A 27,592-nucleotide genomic window follows, 5' to 3' on the forward strand; every position below is an offset into this window, starting at 1 on the left:
AACAAAACCTTGAGCAATATTCAATTTAGAAATGGATACCGACAACATTTCTCCGATGTTTGACATGCAGACATTCTCAAAGGTACCTACATGTGCAAATAGTTGTTTGGAACAAATCTAATTTACTATTTACAAGATACTCTGTTTTCAAAATACGTGTTTTTTCTGCAAAATACAAAAGTTATTGAGAACAAACTTATTACATATCCAAAATTTATTTTCGCTGATGTCTATTTGACATTAAGAAGACACCACACCCTCATGTGTTGTCTGTGTCTTACAATAATGTTCTTACCATCAAGTTTCATAATAGGTCGATTCACTCTAAGTTTTAAGTTTATGGAGCTTAAGAGGAGGCTATCCCCGCATGTGTTGTCTCCATCTTACAAGATGATCTTTACATATCAAATTTTATGTTCAGTAGATCAAGTTTAGTTCTGTTAGCTTAAAAATTAGAGTGAATTCACCTCTTATTAAATTTAAAGGTAAGTTTATTATAGACTGCTTCTCGTGGGCTCTTTATTATATTTTAATTTTCAAGAGAGTTATGGGTATTTTAAGTTGTACAAACAATTTACAATTTTAATTTTAATAGTCCAGTGTTTGTATGCAATCAAAATGTTATTAGTAATTACTTTATTATTATTAACTAAACTTTAGTTACAATATTATCCTATTAACTTATTAACAGGCTTTGAACCCAATAGAATAATTAAATGTACAGTAGTAAATAAATATGAACAATATAACATGATCATTTAAGTAAACAAATAGAATTTATCAAATAAACAAATGGTAATTATAATATAATAATAATAAAAAAAAAACTATAATAATGGTAAAAAACAAATTGCAGCCATTAGTAAAAGTAAAATAAAATAATAATTTTTTTAATATTAAACTTAAAATTAGATTGATGGTTTTTGACTGTATCACTGTGTTTAGAACTGAAAGTATATAAATTAAAAAAAATTCAATTACGTTTTAAACAAATATATTTTTGTTTTTCTTTAAATTTAAAATAGCTTTCATTTAGCCAATTTTGTATTTATATAAATATAATTGCTACCTACATAAACTTGACTTGAAAAATATTGACCAATAGGAGTATGATATGAAAAATAGAGGTTCGATCTGGAGTTCTTATTAAAAAAATTGAGTTGTCTTGTGTATTTATGAAATAATTATGTTGAAAAATCTGAGAGTACATATTCTCTAGATTCTTATTCTTCAAACTGATTTATAAAATATGACAGTGTTCTTTATTCCTGTGGACACATGTTATAGAATATAGATTTATGTTATAATAATAATTTTTTTTTTTTTTTATTTTTGTTTTAGGAATCATTTTCTGTAGATGAATTTTTAACAGAAAATCGTAATAAAATGACACTAGAAAACATGAGAGTTGAAATGGGCATTTTTCTCAAAGACCTACGCAATAAAATGATAAATTCACTCAATGATGATTGTGATAAATATTTTCATTTATCTAGAGGATTAATTGGTATTGACCAGCAATTAGCAACCTTAAAACCAGGATTGAGTTTGTTGAGTAACTCTGTTAATGTATGACATTACATACTCCATGGTGTATGGAGTTATTTCTAGAAGTATAACAATGTTAACAATTTTATTTAGGAAGCTAAAAATAATTTGGAGAATACACTATGTTACCTGGATAATGAAATACAATTAAATAAAAAAATGTGTGAAGATAAACAGGCATTTCACGCTATTTTACAAGTGCAAACATCTTTAGAAAAATTAGATGAATTATTATTGGATCAAAATGATTGTAATATAATCATTTTAACTAGAGCTGTGGCTGAATATAATCAGCTTTCATCAAGGATGACAAAATGCAGTGATCTATTGAAAACTGTGCATTTGACGGTACATACATATAAGATTAATATTTTCTGATTAATTAAATTTTTTATTTTATCTTAAAACTTACCTAATCTCCAAATACAATTATGATTCAGTTTTAATAAGGTTGCGCATTTTTTTTTATTTAGAAACAAACAACGCTGAATGGTTTATTAATGAGCAAATTAAATGAAGCATTTGTGTCTTCAGTGTCAACAAATGCAAACGCAGTGAAGCGTTTTCTTGAACTATATTTATCTTTAGATAGAATAACATATGCTGAAGATGTGTGTAGGACTGAAGTTGTGACGCCAGCAATGAGGTCTATACTGAATGAAAATTATTTACGGAGTTGTAAAGATGGTTTAAGAGAATTATACAGCCAGTGCTATGCATTCCTTCAAGTAGATTTGAAACATTTGCTTCAAGCTGCAGAAGAACAAAACAATGTGTACGCTTTATATTTAATATATTATTAATTTCAATAATGATAATGCACGTTTAATATATATTATTTATGTATAGAAGTAACGAGTCTTGCAAGTTCAATTTTGTTTCAAAAAGCTTCTGGCCTGTTATCTTTGATCAAGTAAAAAATAATTTGCAATGCATCTATAACTTCAGAGAACCTGATATTTTCATAAAAGTATGATTTCTTAAAATATCTTATAAATTACTAATAAATATAAATATAACTCATATCCCAATGTCTAACTATATTTCTAATATTTTAGAATTATAAAGTAACATTTAATGAATTTATGAAACATTTGATTGAATTATCTGTTTCACAACATGAAAGTGAACCATTAAACAAAGTACAAAGTTGGAATGATTTTAAAAAATGCTGGAATTTGCCAATTTACTATCAATACCGGTAAGACAAAATATATTGAAATATATAATGACTTATCTTTCCGACTATCAGAGTTTTTCTCTGGGGGGAGGGGGAGTATGTTAAACTCCTTATACCTTTTTTGTTGTACAATATAGTATAGTATTACATTTTTGTCTTTTAGTTTTGTGTCTTATTTTCTATAAAAGTACCCACATTTAAATGTATTTTGAATATAATTACCAAGTATAATATACTATTGTACTGAAGATATAAAAAAAAATGGTAAAGCTAAATTTTTTTAAACTCAAATTTTATTTATTTTATATTCAATTAACTTTTTGTAAAATTATAACTTTGAACTCTAGATCTAAAAAGTTAATGTATAAGAATAAATAAAAAATAAATTTAAAAAAAACATGCTTAAATATACTCTCAAAATTATTTTTTATTTTTTTATTTTTAAGCTTCGGAAACTGAGGCCATTAGCTGTAGGTTGTGGTACTATAGGGTTACAGAACACGTGTGTGTTTGTTTTGGCAGAATTTCTAGTGGGCTACCGTAGGTTTCTACCATGCCCGGTTGGGGGATGGCGGCCAACTTCTCTAGACACCATGGCTGCCCGGAAAAAAGTGCCGCCCGTGACCGAGGTTCAAATCGGTTACGGTACGAGCTGCAACCGACACATTATCCACTCAGCCACTTCGTCTTCCCAAAATTATTTTATTTTATCATTAAAACCAACGAATTTAAAAATTACAATTAATATGTATCTGTTTTCTTTCTTAATCCCTCTACTTTTTTAAGCTTGCCTTTAAACAAAATAAAAAATTAATTATAAATGCATAATGTGTTAATGAATCAATAATTATTAAGCTCAAATGAACAATAAATTATGTGACTAAAATGTATTGAATATAAATGAACAATGATTGTTCACCAATACATTTTATGATGAATCATCAAATAATATTTAATGATTTAAATTAATTTTGTTTCAATTTCTAGAAAAGTTGTATTTAATATGTGAAAAAATCACTTAAATATTATAAATATAACAAAATATCCACTTTTATGGAATAAATAATATGTAAAATATTGCCTTAAACTCTTAGTATTATGAAACAAATGTATTTATTACTTAGCTATGTTTTGAACGATAATTGAAAAACATGCCAACTCTTATACTTCCTTCCCTAGTCCTAAAATAATTTACTATCTTATAAGTGTAAAACTGTAAGAAATAATGTTTAGATTTATTAGATATAATTGTCATATTATGGCCCAATTTAAACAATCAACCAAATAGGTATTTGCTTTTCATCAAAAAAGTAATAGTATTTATAATAATATTAATAAAGATCATAATTCATTGTATCATTGTAAAACTGATTTAAAAAACCATCATACAATTATATTATCATTTTTAAGGAAGTTATGATCATTTTAAAAATTTTAAAAAATGTACACTTTAAAAATGGACATAATTAACTTAAAAATAATAATATCAATAAAATCCTCCAAATTTCCTTAGATAATATTCTTGCCTTTAAATATTATAAGAGGTAAATTCACTCAAATTTTAGAAATTACAAAGTAAAATGTATTATTGTGAATGTAAAAGTTGCCACATTGTACGTTTGTAAGACGAAAACAACAAATGCCCACTTGGCGTGTTCTCTTAATAATAATATAAATTGTATACTTAAACAGACATTTTCCAGCTTTTGCTTTGAATTTAAAAATATTTTTGCATATTATCAACATTAATTGATGTAACAAATTACAATTGGGGATGAGGTGACCGAGTGGTCTGACGCGTCCGCTGCGACGCAGCCGGTCGCGGTTCGATCCTAGGCTACCAGGCGGCATTTTTCTCCGGACAAGTCACGGTGACCGGAGAACAAGTGCTGCCATCACCCACCCCCGGGGCATGGCAGAAACCTACGGGTGCCCCATTCGAAATTCTGCCAAAAACAAACACACACGTGTTCCCCCCTACCGTCCCAAAATATACAATACACAACAAACCTACAATACAAATCCTACTACAGCTAATGGCCTCAGTTGCCGAAGCTTAAGATCAATAAAAAAAAAAAAAAAAAAAAATTACAATTGGGTATCATTAATTAATGTTTTCTCTTGGTCTAATAATTTGAGTTTCCTGTTAAATATTTCCAAGTGCCAAACTAAAATTCACGTGGTGCCTTAACCCTGTCAACTTCAGTTATACTTTTCAAGGTTCAGATCTACCCCATGCCAACCTTGACATTCGTGATCATGTATTTGCTAAAATATGTCCATCACTAGACTTAATATCGCCATCAATAATGTTTATTGTAAAGTTTTAAAAAAATTTCCCTAAAAGAAAAAAAGGAAACATTCTTTTAAAGTATTATTTCTGAATACAAGTTATATGCTTCTTTTAAAATCCTTTATTCATTATTGTGAACTTTCTCAACCAATTATTGAATATGGCTCAGTCATCTAGGATCCCCATACTTGAGAGGCATGCAGATAATTAGAAAGAATTTAAGCACCAGTTTCTTAATCAGTTTATTCACTCAAAATTGATAATCCGCTGAATGACTATGACTCCGTCCATAAACTCAATTTAGACGACCCCAGACTTTTGGTTAATATTGCCTTCTTACAAAAACTTCTTTTCATCAAAATGTATTGCTCGTTTATTCTTTCCTAACTTAATATTCATATTCCATCTTAAAAACCCCATTCGACTAATACATGTTAAAGTTCTTTCCTTTCTTATATGAAAATAAATAAATAGATGGATACATAACTAAAAAATAGTGAGTTCAAATATTTAGTATGTTTTTCATAAATTATTGTTAATTTTATAAATTATAGTAGTAATACATTTGATAAATAATACTTTTTATTTTAATTATTGAATTCAAGGTTTCAAGAGATTGGATTTTGTGCTGAAAACATTATGAACCACAATAGTTATGAGTCATGTAGTGATGATATGTTTAAACTTAAAGTCACAAAAGCAGTATGGGATTCTATGTGTTCTTGTTTAGATCCAAATATCTTCATACACCAATTGAGCCACAGGTTACACAATTATTCAATTATTAATACTTTTAAAAATAAGCGTCCACACTACACAATGTTTGTTATAAAAATTTTAATTTGGTTTATTTCAGATTTTTCAAATTAATATTACAGTTGATATCTAGATATCAGACTTGGGCAGAAGATGCTAATATCAAATCAAAGACTGATTTAAAAGATTTTAGCACTCGTATTAAATTTCTTGAGGATTTGGAAAGTGATTTAAATGTATTTTATTTAAAATTAAATGATATATATTCCATGTTTGAAGAATTGTTACGTACAACGGTACCTGTTGATATCATAGAATCACAAAAAAGTAAGTGTACCAAACATTTGAAACATGATTTGTATTCTTATATCCTCCCATATTTGTACAGGTAGTATTGTAAATGACAATTTGAATACGTTGATTACTGATTTAAGTAAGTGTAAAGTGCAATCTGTAACGGATGAAGCAATGTCTCATGTAATAAGAGTAACTGATGTACCAAGGTTGTTCAGACATACAAATCGAGATTATCCAACTGAACCATGTGCTTACATGAAATCAATAGTGATAACATTAGAAACATTACAGAATAAAAATTGTAAAAAACAAGTATTAGATCATATAGTAACACAGTAAGTAATTAAACCAATAAAAACAAAATATAGAGAAATTTAAATGCCTCTGTTTATACTATAAACTTTTATTTTAGATATGTAGCTTATGTTGATGATGTTATGAAAGCAATAAAAAAAACAGAAGAAAGCTTAAGAAAATTAAAAAAGATTAGAGATCCAAACTATAAAGTTAATTCGGATGATGATAAAATTCGTTCCCAGCTAACACTGGATATAAATTACTTGTTACAGTCTGTAAGTAAATAGTTTTTTAAATTTGCATTTTTTATAATATACTACTTTAGGGCAGTATATATAATTTTTTTTTTGGTAAAGTTTTAAGTGTTTTAGTTTTTAAATTGTGTATAGGATATCAAGGATGAGTTTATTTCAGTTTTTTTTTTTTAGAATTAAGAGTTCATCTTAAATTTCATGGACCTTATCTATTGAATGGGCATTTTATTTCCTTGATAATTTATAACAGTGATTTTTTAATTAATCTCTTTGAGTGTAAAGTCAAATGGAAAATTTCAAAATAAAAAAAATCTGTAGGTTAAATTTTTTACGGGTATTGGCGGCTTTAAGGAATTTTGTTAGTTGCGTGGTAAACAGAGTTAGGTGTCATTCTGAATATTTTTGGGTAGTTCTGTAGTTGGATACATTATTGTAAGCAATCACGTAAAAAGAAATTATATTTGTAGCTACATCATAATTATATCTATTATTTATTAAGGAGAGATTAAGAGCAGGTATGTACTAAAATATATCCTATACATCATAGTTTATTAATGTTCACCACACCACTAGTTGCTACTAGTAGTCTTATTGTTAAAAAAAAATAAGTTCCTAGCAATAAATATTTAGTTTTACTTTTTATTGATCTTAAGCCCGGTAACTTAGGCCTAACTTAACATGGGCTGTTTGTGTAGGGGAAAGGTTAATTTGAACACAAGTTATGTATGTGTAGCAAGGATTTATTGCTAAAAATCCAAGATGGTCACCCATGTAGCCCAGCTACCAACACCTGTCGGTTCGTACACAGAGCACTTACGCAGCTGAGTGTAGACACTGCTCCACAAATTTAGCTTATTTCTTCATTATAATATATATTATCTTATTTAGCTTTATAACTGTTAATCTATATTTATAAATGAAAGGTAATGACAAAAATATTGTTATTAGCACATATGATATTATGAATTTTTCTATAACACATATTAAATTGTACCAAAATATTTTCTCTGTATGATTTAATGTAGTAAACAATCACAATTTATCTTACAGAAATTTATTTTTTCCAAAATTTAAATAATGGAAACATAAGTATTTGGGCAAAGAAATTAATAACTACTGCATCCACTTTTAACAAGTTTTATATTTAAAATATAAAGATCACAAATATAAACATGGTGTTTTCTTTATCAAAATTAATAATATTAAGGAATCAACAAAATCACATTTATAGTCTAAACCTTAGAATTATTCAAAAGTAATATTTATTAAAATATTATATAAAGACTGGAAAATCATACTTGATAATAATATATTTTGAATTTGTTTACAAATAAATATACATACGTTTTTGAAGTGTAACCAAAGTAAGAAGCTATTAGTGAATGCCACATAACTTATAAAATGATATATTATATTTAAAACTAAAATATTTTATTTTATGTAGCTAAACATAATTTATTATACATATTTTATTTCAGATTGGTGATATGAGTTTACCAGAAGTAAATGAAATTGAATTGAAGTTGGACATTGCAAAACAAACAATTCTTGTTGATAAAGTCTCATAGATATTAGAAACATAAAAAAAAAATTATACAGTTGAAAATATTTATTTATATTTAATGTTAATAAAAAAAATGACATAAACTATGATTTCTATCAACTCATTCGACATTCACTAAAATCATCAGACAATGGATCAATTCCATATTGATCACGTATAGTGGCCAAATCAATACTGCCGGGTCCCTCTGTCGCAGTTCTCCTCATATTACGCAATATTACTTCAAATGGATCAGCCGTCATACGTCTTTGGTTTAACGTAGCTGTTGTATTATAATGTTCTATTATACATGGATTATCCACATCCTATAACATTGCATTAAATGTTTTCATTTAATTTTAAACATAACTTTTAAATTGTTTTAATGGTTTTACATCTGGCAATGGACTCCATAGTTTGACTTCATTATCAATACCACTGGTTGCCAACAAAAACTCTGAAGGATGTGGTTGTACACAATTTACGATTGAACTATCCCCTTTCAGTATATGCAAATTATTCTCTGTATTTTTTTCCCATATAAAAAATAAACCATCATCTGAACCAGCTACTATGAATTGATTTTGACTATAAATAATGTTAGGATTAACTATTTGAAAATTCATTATAATAAACTATCAATAACAACCTCACCTTCCAAAAAAGTTAGCTTCTTTGATATCAGTAGATGTATTACAATGACCATAATATCTACGATGGTAATCCATCGCCTGATTACGAAAGTATTTCTCAAAAGTTATCTTTTGGGCCCGTTCAACATGTAATGCATCTAGAACATTTGTTGTAGAATCCGACGTTTCAAGTGATTTTTTTCCTAAATAGAGAACACACACAATTAATTAAAAACAATTAATTGTTTTTATAGAATACTAAATAGATGAATACAAAAATACTGTTATAATAGTTACCATCAAGTTTATCTTTACTATTAGATTGTGCATTTAACAAATCACTATAAAGACATTTGTATGCGGCACTAGTTTTATACGATGGGTACTTCTTTGTGAACTGATCTAAATACATTTTAGAATCTTTTAACTTATCCAGTTCAAATAGGCATACTGCCAACCGGAAATGTGCTTTCATATGGTTAGGCTCCAGTTCTAATGCAGTGACACAATCTTTGAGAGCTGCATAGAAGTCTCCATGCCACTTTCTTTTAATAAAGGCTGCAGCTCTATTCGAAAACAGTACACTGGATTTATGAATACTTATAGCTTCATTATAAAGATTAATAGCAGCAGTATAATCTTCTTTTTCAAATAAATAATTTGCCTGTAAATTATAACAACACTTATAGATTTACTGTTGTATAATGCATAAATAAATAAATGACACTCAATTTAAAATGAATATTTCTAACCTTTAATTTTAATTGCACTACTTTATCTGGTAGTGTCAAATGAGGAACAGGAGCTGGATCATCTATTAAATCTGTAGAAGAACCTTCCCCGTTTTCTCCTTAAATTACACAAATGTTACAATAACATATACATTTTATAATTGTATCAAGAAACTTACGAGGAACTTTCATAGCTTTAGGGATATTGAAAAATGCATTATCAGCTCGATTCACTAGGTTATACAAGTATACATATTCACCACCATAATTAACCAATAACTCTTGTCCATCAGGGCTGAACGTCAAATAAGTAATTACATAACTTTTTTGTTTTTTGGGTATTGTTTCATTGTCATTTGAATGGATGTGACCCGGTACAAAATATTGAAGTGCATTGTTGACTTTACTTAATGCTGCATTATTGCCATCATACTCAAGGACATGGTCCGAAAGAGATTGCACACCAAATGATGACAATGATTGAATCATTCTGCGGTCATATAATCTCACATATTGATCATTAGCACCAACTGCAAGCTGCTCAGTTCTAAGTTGGTTTATGTCTAAGCATTTAGCTTCAATCTTTTTTCCCGAATTACCATATATGGTCACCAAAGTAGTTTTAGATTTATCGTTAGGACATTCGTGGCTCATTCTCATATCATGTTGACTGTATGAACATAAACAAATAATAAAGTGTCACCATTATTATAACAATAGTATGATTACATTGAAGCTAAATTTAAAAAAAAAACCATTTTCAGACAAATTCACTAAACAAATCATACCTAATGCATCCATCCTCTGAGGCACACCAATAAACACTAGGCGCATCATTTGCTACAGCTAGACGTTTGATTCTTCCTTGAGAACAAATGCAACTGTTTAATTGTTTACCTGTTGTTACATTATAAGTATGTGAACTCCAATCACCAGCTCCAGTTGCAACTATATCATCATTACAACAAGGTATAAACTATATATGAAAAAAAGACAAAACAATATTTTATATTACAACACTGCATACAACATAACAAAATCATAATATTGATTATTTTTATATTTATTGACCGTTTTTAGTCGAATTGTTTTTACATTTTTATTAACCCAGCACATTTATATTATTTGCCGACAAAATGTAGTTGCACACAAACCAAAACAACACATAAACCGCTGTATACGCCCAAAAAACCATTCCTCGGCTTCAGTCATATGTTCAAATTGGTAAAAAGACGATTCGCCCCCGTCTATTATTATGATAGGACATTTAGCCCCCGGCAGTTATAAGGATTTATTTATATCTACCCATAGGAAGTTTGGCCTCTGGAATTTTAAATCACTAAATTTAAATCTTTTTTTTTTTAACTTAAAATTTAAATTCTTTTTAAAACGCAAACAACAATTATAATGATAATAATAATAATTAAGGTATAATTTTATTAAGTAAACATAAATTATAAATATGATATGATTACATATTCCTGTCACATTTGTACAAATATTATAATTTTTATTAAGTACATTAAAATAATTTACACAAAAATTCATATTAGATAAGATCAATTATTCTTTTCAAAAAATATAAAATATCATCATCATTATTACATTTAAAGTCCTTACAATGTTGTTTTATTTTATCTTCCTAATGATTTGTTTTTGGCATATTTATTAAAAAAATTTAAGTTACATACCTCTTTTAACAGTATTGGTTGGAAGAAATGCTAATGCAGGAATCATTTTTACGGCTGATCTGAAGTTTTTGTCTTCTTTATATTTTATAGCCAAACCTAAGTCCTGAACTTTTCGCCAGATGGACTGGTTTAAATGATAATAGCATAACTGCACCGATACTTCATCATAAAATACTTCCTTGATAGCCTGTATTACAGATTGTTCGAAATCAATAGAAATTATTGAAAGCGATACAAATTGATCCCGTATAGCAGACAATAACTCAATATAAGTGTCTTTATTTTTACGTTGAAGCAAAGCGTACATCACAGGAATTATTAAATTATTTATGCTTGCATGTAATATGTATACTTGGTAGAATTCAGAAGGACAAGCTTAAAATGTTCAGTCCATATAAATAATTCTAGTTTCAGATGAAATTTAGCGGCACGTTTTTGAAGAAAAGATAATAATACGATTATTATTATTTTTGTTGTCGTAAAATAAAAATGGCTCTGGATTGAGTTCTCTACCGGTTGTACTCCACTGTATTCCTTCCAATATAATATCGTCTATTTTTACAATATTAGGATAAATATTGCTACGGACACGCCGTAAAGTCCTTTTCATCGAATCTTCTTTCGGAATTAACTGTCTGCTTTCGTTGGATAATGGGATTACATTAAGTGCAAAAATTCGAAACGGTATATCATAGTTTTGTTTTGCTGTGTTCTTCATAATACATTTAGCTCTTTCTACATTTATTAAGTCAGTATTAACTTTATGATTGTGATCTCCAAACTTTAAGACAAAATGCATTCCATCATCAGTTGTAAGTGTTCCATTACATAACCCTTTGTGAACACACACCCACCGGATACAAATTTTCACATTTTTTTGTTTGTAATATAAATGATCGTTGTGCACTAATTTCTTCTTGTTTCTTTCCGTTGTTAACACCTCCATAGTTCACTGAAGCCAGACGCACAATTACACAGACTACAGACTAACTATTACTGCATAGTGTGCTTTGTGTAATATACTACCTAATCTATCCAGGGTAGGTATAAAGTATTATTTAGTCTTTACAATATAAAAAGAAATATTTATAACATTTTTCCACTGTCTGACAAATAAATAATAGTCGAGCAATATCATCTGTCGATAAGAAGAACTTTGATTAAGATAAATATCTATCGATGTCATAAAGGTAATAAATGTTTATAAAATTGTTAACTTGTTAGTTTACTATTATTATATTTTTGAGTTAATTAATTTAGAACATAATAAGTAGATTGTTAATGTTAAAATTAATTGTTCGTAAATGTTACTGTGACACAACATGTGGGTAGAAAAAAACATTTACGTGCATTAGATATTCACAAAAATAGAAAAAAGTGAAGTTGTTCAGACATTAATTAATACAGTTCCAAAAAATAATGCCTCTTTCCTAACCTAACCTAACCAGAGGCCAAACGTCCTATGGGTAGATATAAATAAATCTATATAACTGCCGGGGGCCAAATGTCCTATCTTAATAATAGACAGGGACGAAACGTCCGTGGACTTGTTTTTTTGACGGGGACGAATTGGCGGGGGCGAATCATCCGTGATTTGTTCAAATTAGCTACATTCTCTCAGTGAATTGGGTAAGTAAACTTTCTTAAAAAAAATATATACTGCAGTGTGTTAAATTACCTTGACAGAAAATATGTTTCCACGGTGTAAAGTTTTAATAGTAGTTTTAACTTTTTGTAAAAATGGATCCCATAGTATTACTTGATAGTCATCAGATGCCGATGCTAAGGTGCTGAAAAATTATATAATAACTTAGTAAACAATTTATTTATTAATAATTATACACTTTTATGAAATTAAAATTGTTGATAGTTGAATATACATATACCTTCCATTTTCATTCCATTGTAGGCAATTAACACATCCTTGATGTCCTTCTAATTGAGTGAGTAATCCAAGTTTTGAAATACATTTGTAGTTCAAGTTACTTTTTAATGCATACTTTGTGCGGATGTGATCCTAATCATCAATCATAGTTTTAAAATTAATCTGACTGAATAGAATAATAAAATATACTATGTTAGGATGTGTATATATATTACGTTCAATTCTCGATCCCTTATCAACTGTAAAATGTTCTGACGATTTTTTGCCGGAGACATTATAATTGATGTGTCTATTGACTTCCGCACTATCAATCAATTCTATTACTTATAACATTTTAACAAAAAGATATTTTATGAGTTGATTTAAAACATAGAATTTGAACTAATCAAAACTACATTAAAATTGAAAATTACTATCAAAATAAGTGAGCAATTAAAAAATTACTTTCAAAATGCCTTTAAAATACCTAATTTAAAACAATGAATTAATTAAAATATGAAAATAGTACTAATCATTAGTCTTTGAAGTGAACAATAGGTATAGTAAAATGTTAATTATATACTTATTAGTTTATAATCATTGATCCGCAAATTCTGTGATCAATAATCAGTAATCAAAAATTACTTAATCGCTGTATAAATATATATAATATTAAAATATTATGAAAGTGGTTATGACTTATGATATCACAGAACGCGGACTGTTGGTCGTCGGATTCTTTACTTAAGTAATTTAAAGTTTAAACTACTTTTCACAGACTGTAGATGGCTGTAGCCAGTGGTCAATGATCAACAGTCATCGCCGAGATTTAAGATAGTAAACGACTAATTTATCTTTAATATTGGATGTTTGGATTGACAATGATATTAAAGATAGACGATAGTAAATATATAATGTCACTACTTGGTAAGTTACCAATTGTACTCACTAGTCTAGAATGCAAGTTCATGATATTAAGTAAAAACTAACTTTATATGCCATTTCTGTAGGAATTATGGGTGCTGCTATCACAGAACATTCTACCCATAACGACAGCGCCAGCAGTATCGCCGCCTATGGATACATAATAATATAATATGCACAATGTACTGGTTACTCAAAGCCGTATAGAAAGTATTATAAATTGGTCTCCAGAGTGAATGCTCGCAGTTTATCCCCGAAAATCAGCTGTTCACCATAGGAAGAAGTGTAGCTAGCGCTCTCTGTGTACATAATTGTCGAAATGAAAAAATATATTTATATCATGAAAATAAACAATACTTAACTATATTAATTTCCGCTTGGTCGCTAGTTGCGCTTCTTGCGGGCCGTAATCGAGGATAAACGTTGGGCATCGAAAATTCGAAAATTCGAAAGTGGTGAACTCGGCGCAGTGCTCTGAGTAATCTGTGTGTCTCGAATACTGGGTTGTGAGACTCGAGACGACGATTAAAGACCGCCATACACGGCATTAGAACTTCCTGCTGTAGTGTAGACGGTATTTTAATCTGTGATATTACCTTTCTGTATAGTTGGAAAAACGGCATCAGCCATCCAACGTTCAAATTGGACAAAACCTGCAGCAGTGCAGCAATCAGTAATACATAGCCATCATCAGCCGTAGGTCATAGACCTTTAACAAATATTATAATATTACACGTTCGTCACTATTTCAGACTTGAGTTCAGAGTGTAGGTACTAGGTACCTACTGTACTACTATTATCGTGTATATTACGATTTATCCTTTTTTCCACCTTGTACACAATATAGAATATGGTATAATAAAATAATAAACTCGTAGTAAAAAGTTTATGCTGAAATACCATAACATTATGACGATGCTACTATAGAATTATTTATGTACGAAAAGTAAAGCTCTATACATAATTATCCATAATGACCTACACAGAGTAATTATTTTTACTAGTTTTTATTTTTCATGTTTTGTATATAAGATATTAATAATTTTTTATTATTATTATATTCTTTGTTCGTAATAATGTTACAGGGTTACATCACAATTCACAAGTGTTCAAAACAAACAATTTTTCTGTAGTATTACTGATCAATTCTAATACTTGATACCATAATCATAAAAAACTAAGTGACCTTAGTTGATACACATTACACAGATTATTTTATGAAAATAATCCTAATATAGTTTGTGACTTCGTGGCTTAAACTTTATTTTATATATTATAAGAATTTATAGACAATATTATGCGGTCTATACTTGATACGAATTTATTTTTATTGATTGTTATTTGTTCTTAGCAAAATGAAAATCGCGAAGGTCAACAAATCGCTGTATTGGGAAAACAGATAAACTCTGTAAGCGCTGTCGTAGTCGTACTGAAAACTGATGATCAGGCGCCTAGGCGATTTCCCCCAAGAAAACCATCGATTTTAAATAAAACAGAACCATTTTATTGGAAAATCAAATCAATACTTGTTTATCTTATTAATGCAGGTTATAATATTGCTTATTTTAATATTTCTGATATTAAATTATTTCGAATCATTACGTCTTAAGAAGTTCGTAATTTATTAACAAATGTATTCTTCAAATTCTAGGGATACCAGTGGGGATACTGTGAATCATCAAACTGTATGTTATTCCCCGACATTCCGTTGAAATTTTGCTTTTAGTGAAGACGTGAATGTATTAATTGATAATATCAGTAGCAATAATTGTACTTACCAGGGTTTACAGTTACCTATACCAGTGTACAAGGTTCAATAACAAAATTCATTTGTTTGAAAAAGTAAAATAACCGAAATAGAACTAAATTTAATCGGAAGATTTCCACCAGAGCTCGTTTTGTTAATCTGTTGTTTTCCCAAATAATATTGTTATTACGTCATTACTTATTAGTTATTAGTTACTTTTACATTTTAGTTCAAAGTTCAAACGCTTCAAACACTCATCGAACGTTATCTCAGAGAACAGTGATAACTAGTTTCACCTGCGAAGTACGATCCCACGTAAGCCCACGATTTACGAACATTGAGCTACATTTAAAGTACATTTTATAGCTACAACTCGTCAATGCGTTGCGTATTCTAAATAAATCTGTTAAATTCGCTACTTAAAATTGTTTAGTCCAATGATGAAAAACGATTATCAAATGTGTATTTCAGTTTTTTAATAATTGCATTAAACTATCTAGATTTAACAAAATAAAATTTAAAAAAATTTGGTAAACTGTCGTCTTAAAATGTTTAAAGATTCCTCAATCATTTCTATATAATTTTTTTTATAAATTAATTTTACTGCTCTCAAATTGATTGATTTAATACTAAAATGACATTTAATTTTTTTAATGTTCGTAAGCTGTGTACTAAGGCAGCATTGCTTAAAAATGTTCAATTGACCAAAGATAGATTTCCTAATTTAAAAAGAGGATCATATGGTACGGTAGAATCTGCAGATGTTGAATATTTCAAAAACCTGTTAGGTGCTAACAATTTTATTACTGGCGAAGAAGTAAAATCTTACAATGTAGATTGGTTAAAATTTGTTTCTGGTAAATATTTCAAATGACAATGTATGTCATTTTAATAATAAGTAATTTATATGCATAGGTTTCAGTAAGTATGTGCTTAAACCAAAAACAACTGAACAAGTATCAGCGATTCTCAAGTATTGTTATGAGCGCGATATAGCAGTATGTGTTCAAGGTGGCAATACTGGTCTTGTTGGAGGTAGTGTTCCAGTTTTTGATGAAGTAATTTTGTCCACTTCTGCAATGAATTCAATTATTAGCTTTAATAAATTATCAGGTAAATATATGTCTTATCAAAATGAACTTATTAAATAACATTGTTTAAGATTCTATTTAAACTTGTTACGTATGTACCTAATTGATGTGGGTAAAATTGTGCTTCCTAATATTTTTCTGGCAATTATATTACTATAAGCCAACATTTTCTGATAGGTATTTAAGTCATTAAATTACTGCTTCTGTATCTCATTATTTCTCACATATTTTATATTTTTCAAATCTGATTATCAAGTTAAGGAATATAATTAATTTTGAACCTGTCCATAGTTTCATCTACTAGGAGCATAGGCGTGTCCACGGGTCTTGCCCGTCATGCGTAGCCATGACTTGCAAAATTTGATCTAAATTTAAAATGTTTGAATTCAGGGGTCATGTCTCAATACCCTAACAGAACTTTTTATGGCTGGGGGGGGGTGTAGTTTTCCCCTCCCCTGGATATGCCCCTGTTGTGCATGAACTGTAAATGATTACTGGACACGTCTTGGACTAGGAGGTACCTTACTACCTACATATTAACATTAAGTTAGATTTTATAAATTGAGTTTATTTAGGTGTGTTAGTATGCCAGGCTGGATGTGTATTAGAAAATTTGATGAATTATGTTCAAAACGAAGGGTTTATAATGCCATTTGATTTGGGTGCAAAAGGCACTTGTCAGATTGGAGGTAATTTAGCTACTAATGCTGGAGGTTTGAGATTAATTAAATATGGAAGTCTACAAGGAAGCGTATTGGGATTACAAGCGGTAGTTTTGTTTATGGTTATTCAATTTAAATTATTATAAATTAGGTTTAATTGTTAAATTATGAATTTTAGGTGTTAGCTGATGGACAAATTTTAGATTGCCTTAATACATTGAAAAAAGACAACACTGGATATCATTTAAAACATTTGTTTATTGGTTCAGAAGGAACCTTGGGAGTTATTACAAAAATTGCTATTCAATGTCCAAATACCCCAAAATTTGTTAATGTATCATTTATTGGTGAGTAAAAAATTCTTTATTTGTCTAATTTTTAAGTTTATTGTGTTCAGACATGTTACTTAATATTTTCCTTTAAACTATAAACTATTATCCTATAAAAAAAAACACCAATTTTAATCAAAAAATGTGTAAAATTATATTTAACAATAACTAACTATCCTGGCTGTATACTGATAATATTTTTGAAGAGAAGATAGTATTTATGCAATTATTAATTCAAAAGTATATATTGGGAGGCATGTGTGAAATATCTTTAAAAACCGAAATATTTACTAACAGTATAATGTGAGCAAGTATGTACTCCTCTGTTTCACAGTTAGAATCGTATTCACCTTGTTAATGGTTAAATTTAAATTCAATAATAAATCATCGCACATGAAAAATATCCTGGTGAATCCAGTCTGTCAGCATATATTTAAATTACTATCATAAAAATGTATTTTACTTTTAGTAATACTGTAATTTGAATTCATTTGAGCAGAAAACATTACATTTATTTTGTTATTAATATTAACTATTCAGTTAAAACATTTTAATTAACATATTAACAATTTAAATTAATATAATATAAAAAAAACACATAAACACGTAAGTCAATCTGACTCGTAATAGATGAATGATTGTACATACACAACAAATACTAATAATTATTATTATCGATGTTCGACAATTGTCTGTAAGCTGAACTCGCCAAACAAAATATCAATGTTTTGCTAAAAAGTAGATAAACACAAATCAAATTTATTTCTGCCTACATTGCTACATAAATACCAATGTGGTCATGCTCTACTATTGTTATACAGGTATAACTTCTTTCACATTTATTTGGTATACATTTCCAGTACACAAGTAATTAAGTATTATTTTCATTAAAAATGTATAACAATTGTATTTGATAAAAAAGTAAAAGTGATATAAAAGAATAATACATTTTTTTTAAATCACCAAATTACTCAACATGGGCATGGTTAGCCCTAGGGTAAATATGTCCCTATGTGAAATCACAATAGTTTTAATTATATTATTTTAATTATAAATAATATATGACTCTGTCTAATTGTATGATATAATTATATCTATAATTATATTATTTTTGCCACCCAAAAGAAAGAACCCATAACTTACTTGTTTCCTAATGGAAGACCTGATTGTGTTCATTATTATTTATTTACAGGATTAGAATCATTTGATAAAGTATTAAGTTTCTTCTCGTTAGTACGGAAAGAATTTTCTAATAGTCTTTCATCATTTGAACTAATGAACTCTGTAGCAATAAAAAGTGTGCAAAAAAATATTGGCATTAAGTGTCCAATAAATGACAGCCTGAAATTTTATGTTCTTGTAGAATTATCAGGTGATAATAATTATATCAGTCATTCCATTCAAGAATTTTTAGAAAAAGCCTTAGATGAAGAAATAATTTTAGATGCTACTGTAGCAGACCAACCGTCACTAATTCAAGTAATGAATATCTATAGAGAAAATATAATAATAAACAGATGAACAACAAAGTAAATTATTTTATTTAGAAAATTGAAAATGTTTAGAATTTATGGAAAATAAGAGAAAATATTCCTGAAAGTTTATTAAGATATGGATACGTCTATAAATATGATATAACTTTACCTCATGAGTTATTTTATGAGATTGTGCCTGAAATAAGGAAACGATTAGAAAAACTAGATGTTAAAGCGGTTTGTGGCTATGGACATTTAGGTAATAATTTTGTATTTATTGTTTTAACAATATTACATTTTAATTTTGATGTAATTTGTATTTTATATTGTACCATATTTGTATTTATAGGTGATGGAAATTTACATTTAAATGTGGCTACAATAGAACATAATGCTGAAATAGCCTCAGCCATTGAACCTTATGTATATGAATGGACTAGCAAATACAAAGGAAGTGTAAGTGCTGAACATGGAATTGGATTTTTAAAGAGTAAATATTTGAAATATTCAAAATCCAATTTAGAAATAGATTTAATGAAAAAATTAAAAAATACTATTGATCCAAAAAATATATTAAATCCATACAAGATTTTTCCGCAAGATGATACTAATTGAGTTTCAGTCTTATTAAAAAAAAATTTTTATTGTTTTTAAAGTGGTTTATTATGTTGTCAACCATTTAGTATATAGAGATATCTATTAAATATGAATATTATTTAAACAAATTGTTCATTTCTTTTTTGTGGTATAAACTAATACAGGTATATTGAGGTTTGCGAATTAACAGTCACAAAAGGCCAGTTAACCAACAAATTTTCATTTAAATTGGTATTGGATACTAACTATGAAGTTAAAAGACTGTAAAACTAAGTACTTATATGCATAACAATAAAGTCTTATAGTCATAGACATTGCTAATACGACATACAGGAACCACCTGTATTACCCAGGCTACATTTCTATGTCTATGTAATAGGTGTAACTATGGGAGAAATCTGAGCACGCCCCCCCCCCTCCCCATCAAAAATATTTTTATAATTATTTATTTATCTAACTTTTTAGTTAATATTATATGTTGTAAGAGGGCCGCAAAAAAATAAACACAAAATAGTCCATAAATCAGTATTAACATTTTAGTGTTACTACCCCCCCCTCAATTTCAAATGGCTGGACACGCCTATCTCTATGTATTCTCTTAAAAAAGTATAAAAACTACTTTTCTACATATATAATTCTATTAATTTCATTATTTATAAATTGTATCATTGAACTTTTACATTTTACTTTTTAAATTATTTAAATTTGAATTACCTATTTTTACATAATATATCACATTGTTTTTGCTTTAAGACATTGATAAAACATTTTAGGACAACCTTTAAATGTATGTACAACAAACAAATACATTTTTGCACTTATTTAAATATTTTAAATTTAGCCACCTATTTTTATTATGACTGTAAATAGAATAAATTAATAAATAACATACTTGATCTCCATTAGTTTTGATGTTCAAATTATATGAAGCTGTATGTAAATCAATCAAAATTCAAAATATCTGGCAGTTTGGGATAAATGCTTGATCGGGCGAAATGTAAATTTTTTTTTGAATTAGTGTCGTCAATGTACTAATAGCTCACAATGTAGTATTTTACTTATTTTTCCAAAAGGATCATCTACATTTAGCTTTACGTTTTAAATTATTACTTATCTGTTGTCTATTTAATTTTCGTTTGACCAAATATTGTATCAAAACAAATCTAGAAAAAAAAAACAAGTAGAAAGAGACAAAACGTCAAATGTATTTTAGATATAAATCACAACTATTAGTTTTAAACATATACCTATTAAGATACAAAATTTGGTAAGTTTCTTTCCCTATTTTAATTATTTTTTTACTTAAAATCCACAAATATCAGTTTTTTTACTATAATGTAAAAATATTAATCCTGACATCTGCTGGCAAACAAACCAATTTGAAAAAATAAAGAATATAATTGGCAATACAATATGTTATAGGTAATGCTAAAATTAATTACACTATTGTTCTTGTGTATTTTGTTTATTTTCTTGTACCTACCTCCAATTATAATTTTGTAATTAAAAGTATTTAATAAATACACCTTGAATCTTGATGTAGTTGATAATTTATATAATATGTTTTATGGCGGTAGTTCATGTTATCTACATCTTGGTTGAAGTTGATACAATACCTGGAATAAAATATTATCTGGTTTTTTTATTCCATGTCGCTCTTGATGTGATTAGGGACGCATCATGCGTTATTATTCTTCATCCTGATCCTGGTAGTGTATTTTACATTTGTGAGTAGACGGTATCTTAAATCATAATTCATAGTGAATATGGTCTTACTTAAATGAAAAGTGATTTGTAGTTACTAGTAGTTAGTGAATATTAAGTAAAGCTTCGTGCCGCCGTCCCTGTGTAGTGTGTTTAGTGTTTTTTGATTTGTGTTTTCTTATTAGATTTACGTAAAATATTTATTTCGCGTCGGACTTCGAAGTAGCTACTATGGTAATGACATATTTTAATTCTTAGATTTATTAATATTTTGTATTAAATCGTTAAAAAATATGTCCATTACTGTGGATACTTCTTTTTTGGTACCTCCACCTCCAATAAATTTTTCGATTCCGCCGCCTTCAACCAATACATTCATTCCGACAAACTACAGGTTTCAAGGCCCAATACCTTTACACATCCGTGGTCCGAGTTTGGGTGGTCCACCAAGGCATCAACTTAACAAAAGTGCACCACCAGTTGATGTAGATTTCGATGGCAAACGTTTGAGGAAATCAGGTCTTCGTAAAACTGTGGATTACAATGCATCACTAATTCGGATGCTTCAAAATCGTATTTGGCAAAGAGATTACAGAGATCGACCATTTTTACAACCAGATATATTATATACTCCTCAACTTTTACCTCCACAGTGTTATGTGGATAATTCTGTAAATTCAGTTACTACTGCTTTTGTCAAAACTGTTACTAATAAAGTACGGTGTCCTGTATTTTGTTTAGCATGGACACCCGAAGGTAGACGTTTAATAACTGGTGCGTCTAGTGGAGAATTTACTCTATGGAATGGTCTTACATTCAATTTTGAAACTATTTTACAAGCACATGATTCACCTGTTCGGTCAATGGTATGGTCTCATAATGGTAACTGGATGACAACTGGTGACCATACTGGTTTCATTAAATATTGGCAATCAAATATGAATAACGTTAAGATGTTTCAAGCGCATAATGAAGCTGTTAGAGGTATTAGTTTTAGTCAATCAGACGATAAATTTGCAACTTGTTCAGATGATGGAACCATACGTATTTGGGACTTTTTTACTAACAGAGAAGAAAAAATACTTAGAGGACATGGAGCAGATGTGAAATGTATTGATTGGCATCCGCATAAAGGTCTTTTAATTTCTGGTAGTAAAGATAATCAACAGCCAATTAAACTATGGGACCCAAAAACTGGTCAATCATTAGCCACTTTACACGCTCATAAAAGTACAGTTATGGACGTTAAATGGAATGCCAATGGTAATTGGGTTGTGTCTGCTTCCAGGGATCACTTGTTAAAATTATTTGATATAAGAAATCTTTCCCATGAAGTTCAAACATTCAGAGGTCACAAAAAAGAAGCTAGTACTATTGCCTGGCATCCATATCACGAAAACTTATTTTGTAGTGGTGGTTCTGATGGTGCTATATTATTTTGGAATGTGGGTGTAGATAAATTTGTTGGATCTGTTGATCAAGCTCATGATAGTATTGTTTGGTCATTAGCTTGGCATCCATTAGGTGAGGTTTTGTGTTCTGGTTCAAATGATTACACTTGTAAGTTTTGGACCCGAAACAGACCTGGAGATAAAATGACTGGAAAATATCACTCAGTAAACACAGTTTCTAACATGTTAAAAACAGATAATATGTGCGCTGATGCTCAATCGACTATTCCTGGAATGGGTCTAGAAGACATTGATGAAGAAGATACTAATAAAACGTTAGTTGACAATAATACCATACCACTTTTAGATATTGCCTCTACTGAAGAAACAACCAGAGTTCGACAAATCAAGAAAATCCCTTACTCTAAACCTATTCCTAAGAATTTCCAAAAGTTTTGGAATGAATATAAGACTAATGATGAAATAATCGAAGATGATGCTGAAGAAAATCTTGGCCCTGATAGTGATGTAGTCAATAATGTTGTTGAAAGTTTAATGGATTTGATACCAGGTTCTAGACCAGCAAGTGAATTGAAGCCGGAATCTCTTCTTATTTATGGACAAATGATAAAAGTAGATCAAAATTCACCATTAGCGAATGCAATTAGGGAAGGTCGAGAATCATTAATGCGTCTTCTTCATTCTGGTGCAATTCCAGAAGTACGGCAACATCTATCTTTTGAAAGCAATAAAGATCCAATTTATTCATATGCAGCCAAACACCTTCAAAAAGATCAAGACTTACGCAGAAATCAATTCATTAATAATGTAAATGTCAACTTTCCTATGAATCAAGATGTTGATCTTAGAGTCAATAATAATTTTAATCCAAATTATGGTTCTTCTGCTAATTTTCAAACAGCTTCTAATGATAATTTTAATAGACCAGTTATACATCAACCATCAAACACAACTGGATACAACCAACAACCGAGATCTTATTACAATAAATCACATCCTTACAATAACAACACACAAAATAATAGGCCATCTCGACAATATGGAAACAATCAAAATGGCATGCGAAATGCTCCGCCACCTAATTTAATGGACTCCACCTTTTCAAGGCCATCCACTTACAGACCAAATTCACAAAGACCACCTCAAAATTATAACAATATGTGAATTTTTCTGAGTGGGTACCGAGTTGAGATATAAAACTACTACATGGTAATATTCGATTTATAAAATATTGTAAAATACTTGTTCATGTTTTGCATATAAAATATAAAATCATTTCCTTATTATAGGTAGATAGATACATATAATTATTTTATGTATGTATATATATATATATTTTATTTTAGAATATTAACCAAAAATTAATGTTCCATGTAACATTTTTTTTCTGAATATTGTTGTTCATAAATTATTATTGTTGTATTGTATAAACACCTTCAAAGCATTTACTTTTAAAAAGTTAAAAAAAAAAAAAACAGAAAAATAATAATTATATACTAAAATTGCATATTTTAATCCTATTCCCGTTTTCCAAAAAAAAAATATTGCTACATGTAATAATTCTTAATACAATGGATTTCCCAGTTGATATAGCAATCTATATCTAAATTATTTTTCAGGTGGAGCCCTCTTGAAGTTAATTCTCTCCTCCCCCCACCCCCCTCACGCAAAAAAATACTGCATTTGATAAATGCCTTCTGTCATAGAGTAAATAACTTATATAAATTTGTTATTTAAAATAAACGGTATGATAAAATGTATAACCCGGGTGGCCGGGTTTGACAACTTAATCTACCTTCTACCAAGAATGAAATATTAATTTATTGATACTGTAATTAAAAGTAAATTGGGCTGAAAAAAAAAAATTGCTAGCTGTCACGGGAGGGGAGGGGGTGAGAGAGGACTTGTACTTATGGTATATATTTTTTCAATTTTATTATAAATAACCATATCTTGCACAGGAATTAGTTTGTTAGCTAACTATGTAATATATTTTTGACATAGTCATTTGGGTGGTTTTAACCGAACATAAAATTCTATTTTTAATATTAAAATATATAACTTTATCTAGGACAATTTAACATAAAATAAAAGATTACTATGAAATACAATGTTCCCTCTCTTGATTTTTGAAGTCAATATCCAAGATAATTGATTTAGATTTTTGTGCATAAATTATTTGATGGATATCGTGTGCTGGATACTACAACTTATTTATTCCAGAAAAATATTTTTATAGGCTTCTAAATTATTGCTACCAAATTTATTATTTAAAATAATTTTGAAATTTACAGGTAACGTTTTAGCTTCTGTCGCCCAAAAAAAAAATTATTGTGAATTTACGCTCAACCAAAAAATCTAAAAAATATATCTATAAACACAATTTATTTATATTTGACAGTAACCTATTGAAACAGACTAAAAAGTTTCATTTTGTATGTCTATAAATAGCTCAAAAATATTAAAAATATTTTATCATTTATTCCGAACTAATAATATCAACTTGGTTAAAGCCTTAAAGTAGCCTTATTCGTTTTTCCTAGGTCACTTTTAACTTTTGAGTTACAACCTGTGAAAAAAAAAATATTTTGTTCTAGTTTTGCGTAACAAATTCCCCTTTTCTCGATTATTTTGATGAGTTCGGGAAATGTTTAAAATACCAACTAGTTCCCATTTTTTACCACAAATCAACACCAATGAAAAGCGAAGAATTTGTATTGCCCCCAAAGGTGATGACATATCTACTGTGTTCCGCTTAGAATCTAAAAGGGGGAAAGTAGGTAACCGCTCTGCTGGAAAGTTACAACTTACAGATACTTAAGTTCTAGGAAACCAAAATTTTAAATAAGTTTTGAAGGTAAAGTTCCCCTAATCAGTCTTAATCTAACTTATCCTGGTTAAAGTGGTACAAAGTGGCAAGGGGTATGTGATTCATATTTTATTGAGCGTCCCATATAATGTTTTCCCGTTGAATCATTAATTTGTTGAACTAAAATATTTTTTCTCGAAATAGGTATTGATTGCATTTGTTAATATAGGTGCCTATATATTAAATTTAATTAAATAGGTAAAAATTATAAGTATAATTAGGCCCATAATAATTACATTTTTCTTATTTCCTAGTACCTACGCTTAATTTCACAAAATAGTTTTTTTTCATTTATATAAGTAAGTACGTATTATAAATTAATAAAATTAAATGTAGGTAACAAAACAGTATCAAAATAAACATATAAATTAAATTTTTCTTGGGAATTAGCCGATAACCTTAGAAAGAAAGAGGTGAATGGGTAAAAATTAAAAATATATAGAGCTGGTGTAAAAACTGTAGGAGGAGTAACAAACCCCATACTATCACCCCAAACTACGCCCCTGTATATAGACAGTAGGTTTCGAGTTTGCCTACCCATGTCGTCTTTAAAAGTAGGTAAGTCATTGTGATGCATACGTGGTTAATTGTAATTCAATTATAACTGATATGCCATTGTCACGGCCTAAGATGCTTTTATTACCATTTTCTATGTATACATTGTACATGGTGATATTTTGTAGTGTTTTGATATTATAGAAATATTAAATTAAAAATATTAATTAGTAAAATAGGCATAACTTTTTTTTAATGAATATCCTTAACATAAATCAGTAAACAGGGGGGTTATGGGGGCTAGAGTCCTCCACGTAAGGCCACATTGAAATTTTTTATTGGGGCTTCCGCCTCCCCTCAATATATTTGACCACCCTACGCCTATGAATTATCTATTAGGAAATAGTAATACAGTATCTACTATTTATCAATAACGGTTGAAAACATTTTTTGCCGAAATTATTGCTCTTGAAAATTTCATTGTGTGCATAAAAAAACTAGTCTTAACTATTGTAATAGTAATAATAACAAGTCGTTGATTGGATTTAGCACTTGGTATATTTTTAACGTAGATAAATCTACTCTATACTTTTCTGATGTCTGTAAGAAGAATAATCTCTGAGATTTTTGTAAACATCAGTCAAGTAATTTTTGAGTATATAAGCAACAATTATTTAGTTTTGAGATATAGGTAGGTTGTAGGTACCTATAGTTTCTTTAAGTGAAGTCATTACGATTGCCGCGATTTTATGTATGAGTTTACCTCATCAGCACGGGTAACCAATGACAACCAGTTATACAAAAAAAAAACTAATTTCTAACAGTTTCTACTATTACTATTAGGTAATTATTATAGTCTATAGACTATAACCAATATGGTTATTATCAAAAAAAAAATTTGAAATTCATCCTTTAGCTGACGCTTGCAACTTTTAAAATTAGAACTTTAGAAAATTCACACCTACCAATAATTACATGTACTTGGAAAATCTCAATCATCTAGCTCTCATAGTTGATCAGTCTTTGAGCCAGAAGTTAGGACATATCCAATTACATATGTCGAATATAAATAACCTATACTAATAATTGGTAAGTATGAAAATAATTTTTTATACTGTATCTAAACATTTAAAACATCCAATAAAAATGTTTGTGGACACTGAACAGTGAGTATCAATAAACTAGATACAGGTAATAAAAT

The 27,592-nt window shown here is 28.8% G+C and overlaps 4 protein-coding genes across 10 annotated transcripts; 3 read left to right on the forward strand and 1 right to left on the reverse strand.

Annotated features, from left to right (window-relative positions):
• Window positions 1-8,273, forward strand: LOC111043037 (conserved oligomeric Golgi complex subunit 2). 2 transcript variants are annotated; one of them, XM_022327820.1, is made up of 11 exons: window positions 1-82; window positions 1,342-1,569; window positions 1,642-1,896; window positions 2,022-2,323; window positions 2,398-2,518; window positions 2,607-2,749; window positions 5,627-5,785; window positions 5,878-6,104; window positions 6,166-6,409; window positions 6,487-6,646; window positions 8,104-8,273. In XM_022327820.1, exons 1-11 carry the CDS (start codon window positions 32-34, stop codon window positions 8,191-8,193), a joined length of 1,980 nt encoding a protein of 659 aa, XP_022183512.1. In that variant the 5' UTR covers window positions 1-31; the 3' UTR covers window positions 8,194-8,273. The 2 variants fall into 2 exon arrangements, with proteins under 2 accessions (XP_022183512.1, XP_022183514.1); XM_022327822.1 differs by having other exon boundaries at window positions 2,401-2,518.
• LOC111043036 (WD and tetratricopeptide repeats protein 1-like) lies at window positions 8,220-14,701 on the reverse strand. 6 transcript variants are annotated; one of them, XM_022327815.1, is made up of 11 exons: window positions 14,077-14,701; window positions 13,323-13,411; window positions 13,109-13,239; window positions 12,901-13,012; window positions 10,320-10,507; window positions 9,711-10,201; window positions 9,553-9,650; window positions 9,098-9,464; window positions 8,823-9,003; window positions 8,564-8,756; window positions 8,220-8,494 (listed from the first exon to the last, which is right to left on the reverse strand). In XM_022327815.1, coding segments are annotated over exons 1-11 (2,061 nt in total). In that variant the 5' UTR covers window positions 14,078-14,701; the 3' UTR covers window positions 8,220-8,284. The 6 variants fall into 6 exon arrangements, with proteins under 6 accessions (XP_022183507.1, XP_022183511.1, XP_022183509.1 ...); XM_022327819.1 differs by having other exon boundaries at window positions 13,323-13,424; XM_022327817.1 differs by having other exon boundaries at window positions 13,323-13,430.
• Window positions 14,702-15,118: 417 nt separating this feature from the next.
• Window positions 15,119-20,039, forward strand: LOC111043038 (D-2-hydroxyglutarate dehydrogenase, mitochondrial-like). Its single transcript, XM_022327823.1, has 8 exons — window positions 15,119-15,557; window positions 15,662-16,614; window positions 16,673-16,870; window positions 17,424-17,617; window positions 17,689-17,857; window positions 19,032-19,318; window positions 19,405-19,573; window positions 19,664-20,039. The coding sequence occupies exons 2-8, from the start codon at window positions 16,392-16,394 to the stop codon at window positions 19,927-19,929; spliced, it is 1,506 nt and encodes a 501-aa protein (XP_022183515.1). The 5' UTR covers window positions 15,119-15,557; window positions 15,662-16,391; the 3' UTR covers window positions 19,930-20,039.
• A 1,559-nt stretch (window positions 20,040-21,598) lies between these two features.
• On the forward strand, window positions 21,599-24,332 carry LOC111043035 (pre-mRNA 3' end processing protein WDR33-like). The gene has a single exon (XM_022327813.1). It carries the CDS (start codon window positions 21,909-21,911, stop codon window positions 24,189-24,191), a length of 2,283 nt encoding a protein of 760 aa, XP_022183505.1. The 5' UTR covers window positions 21,599-21,908; the 3' UTR covers window positions 24,192-24,332.
• Window positions 24,333-27,592: the final 3,260 nt, after the last annotated feature.

This window comes from Myzus persicae, unplaced genomic scaffold (genome assembly GCF_001856785.1).
Source record: "Myzus persicae strain clone G006 unplaced genomic scaffold, MPER_G0061.0, whole genome shotgun sequence".
Taxonomy (NCBI): Eukaryota; Metazoa; Arthropoda; class Insecta; order Hemiptera; family Aphididae; genus Myzus; species Myzus persicae.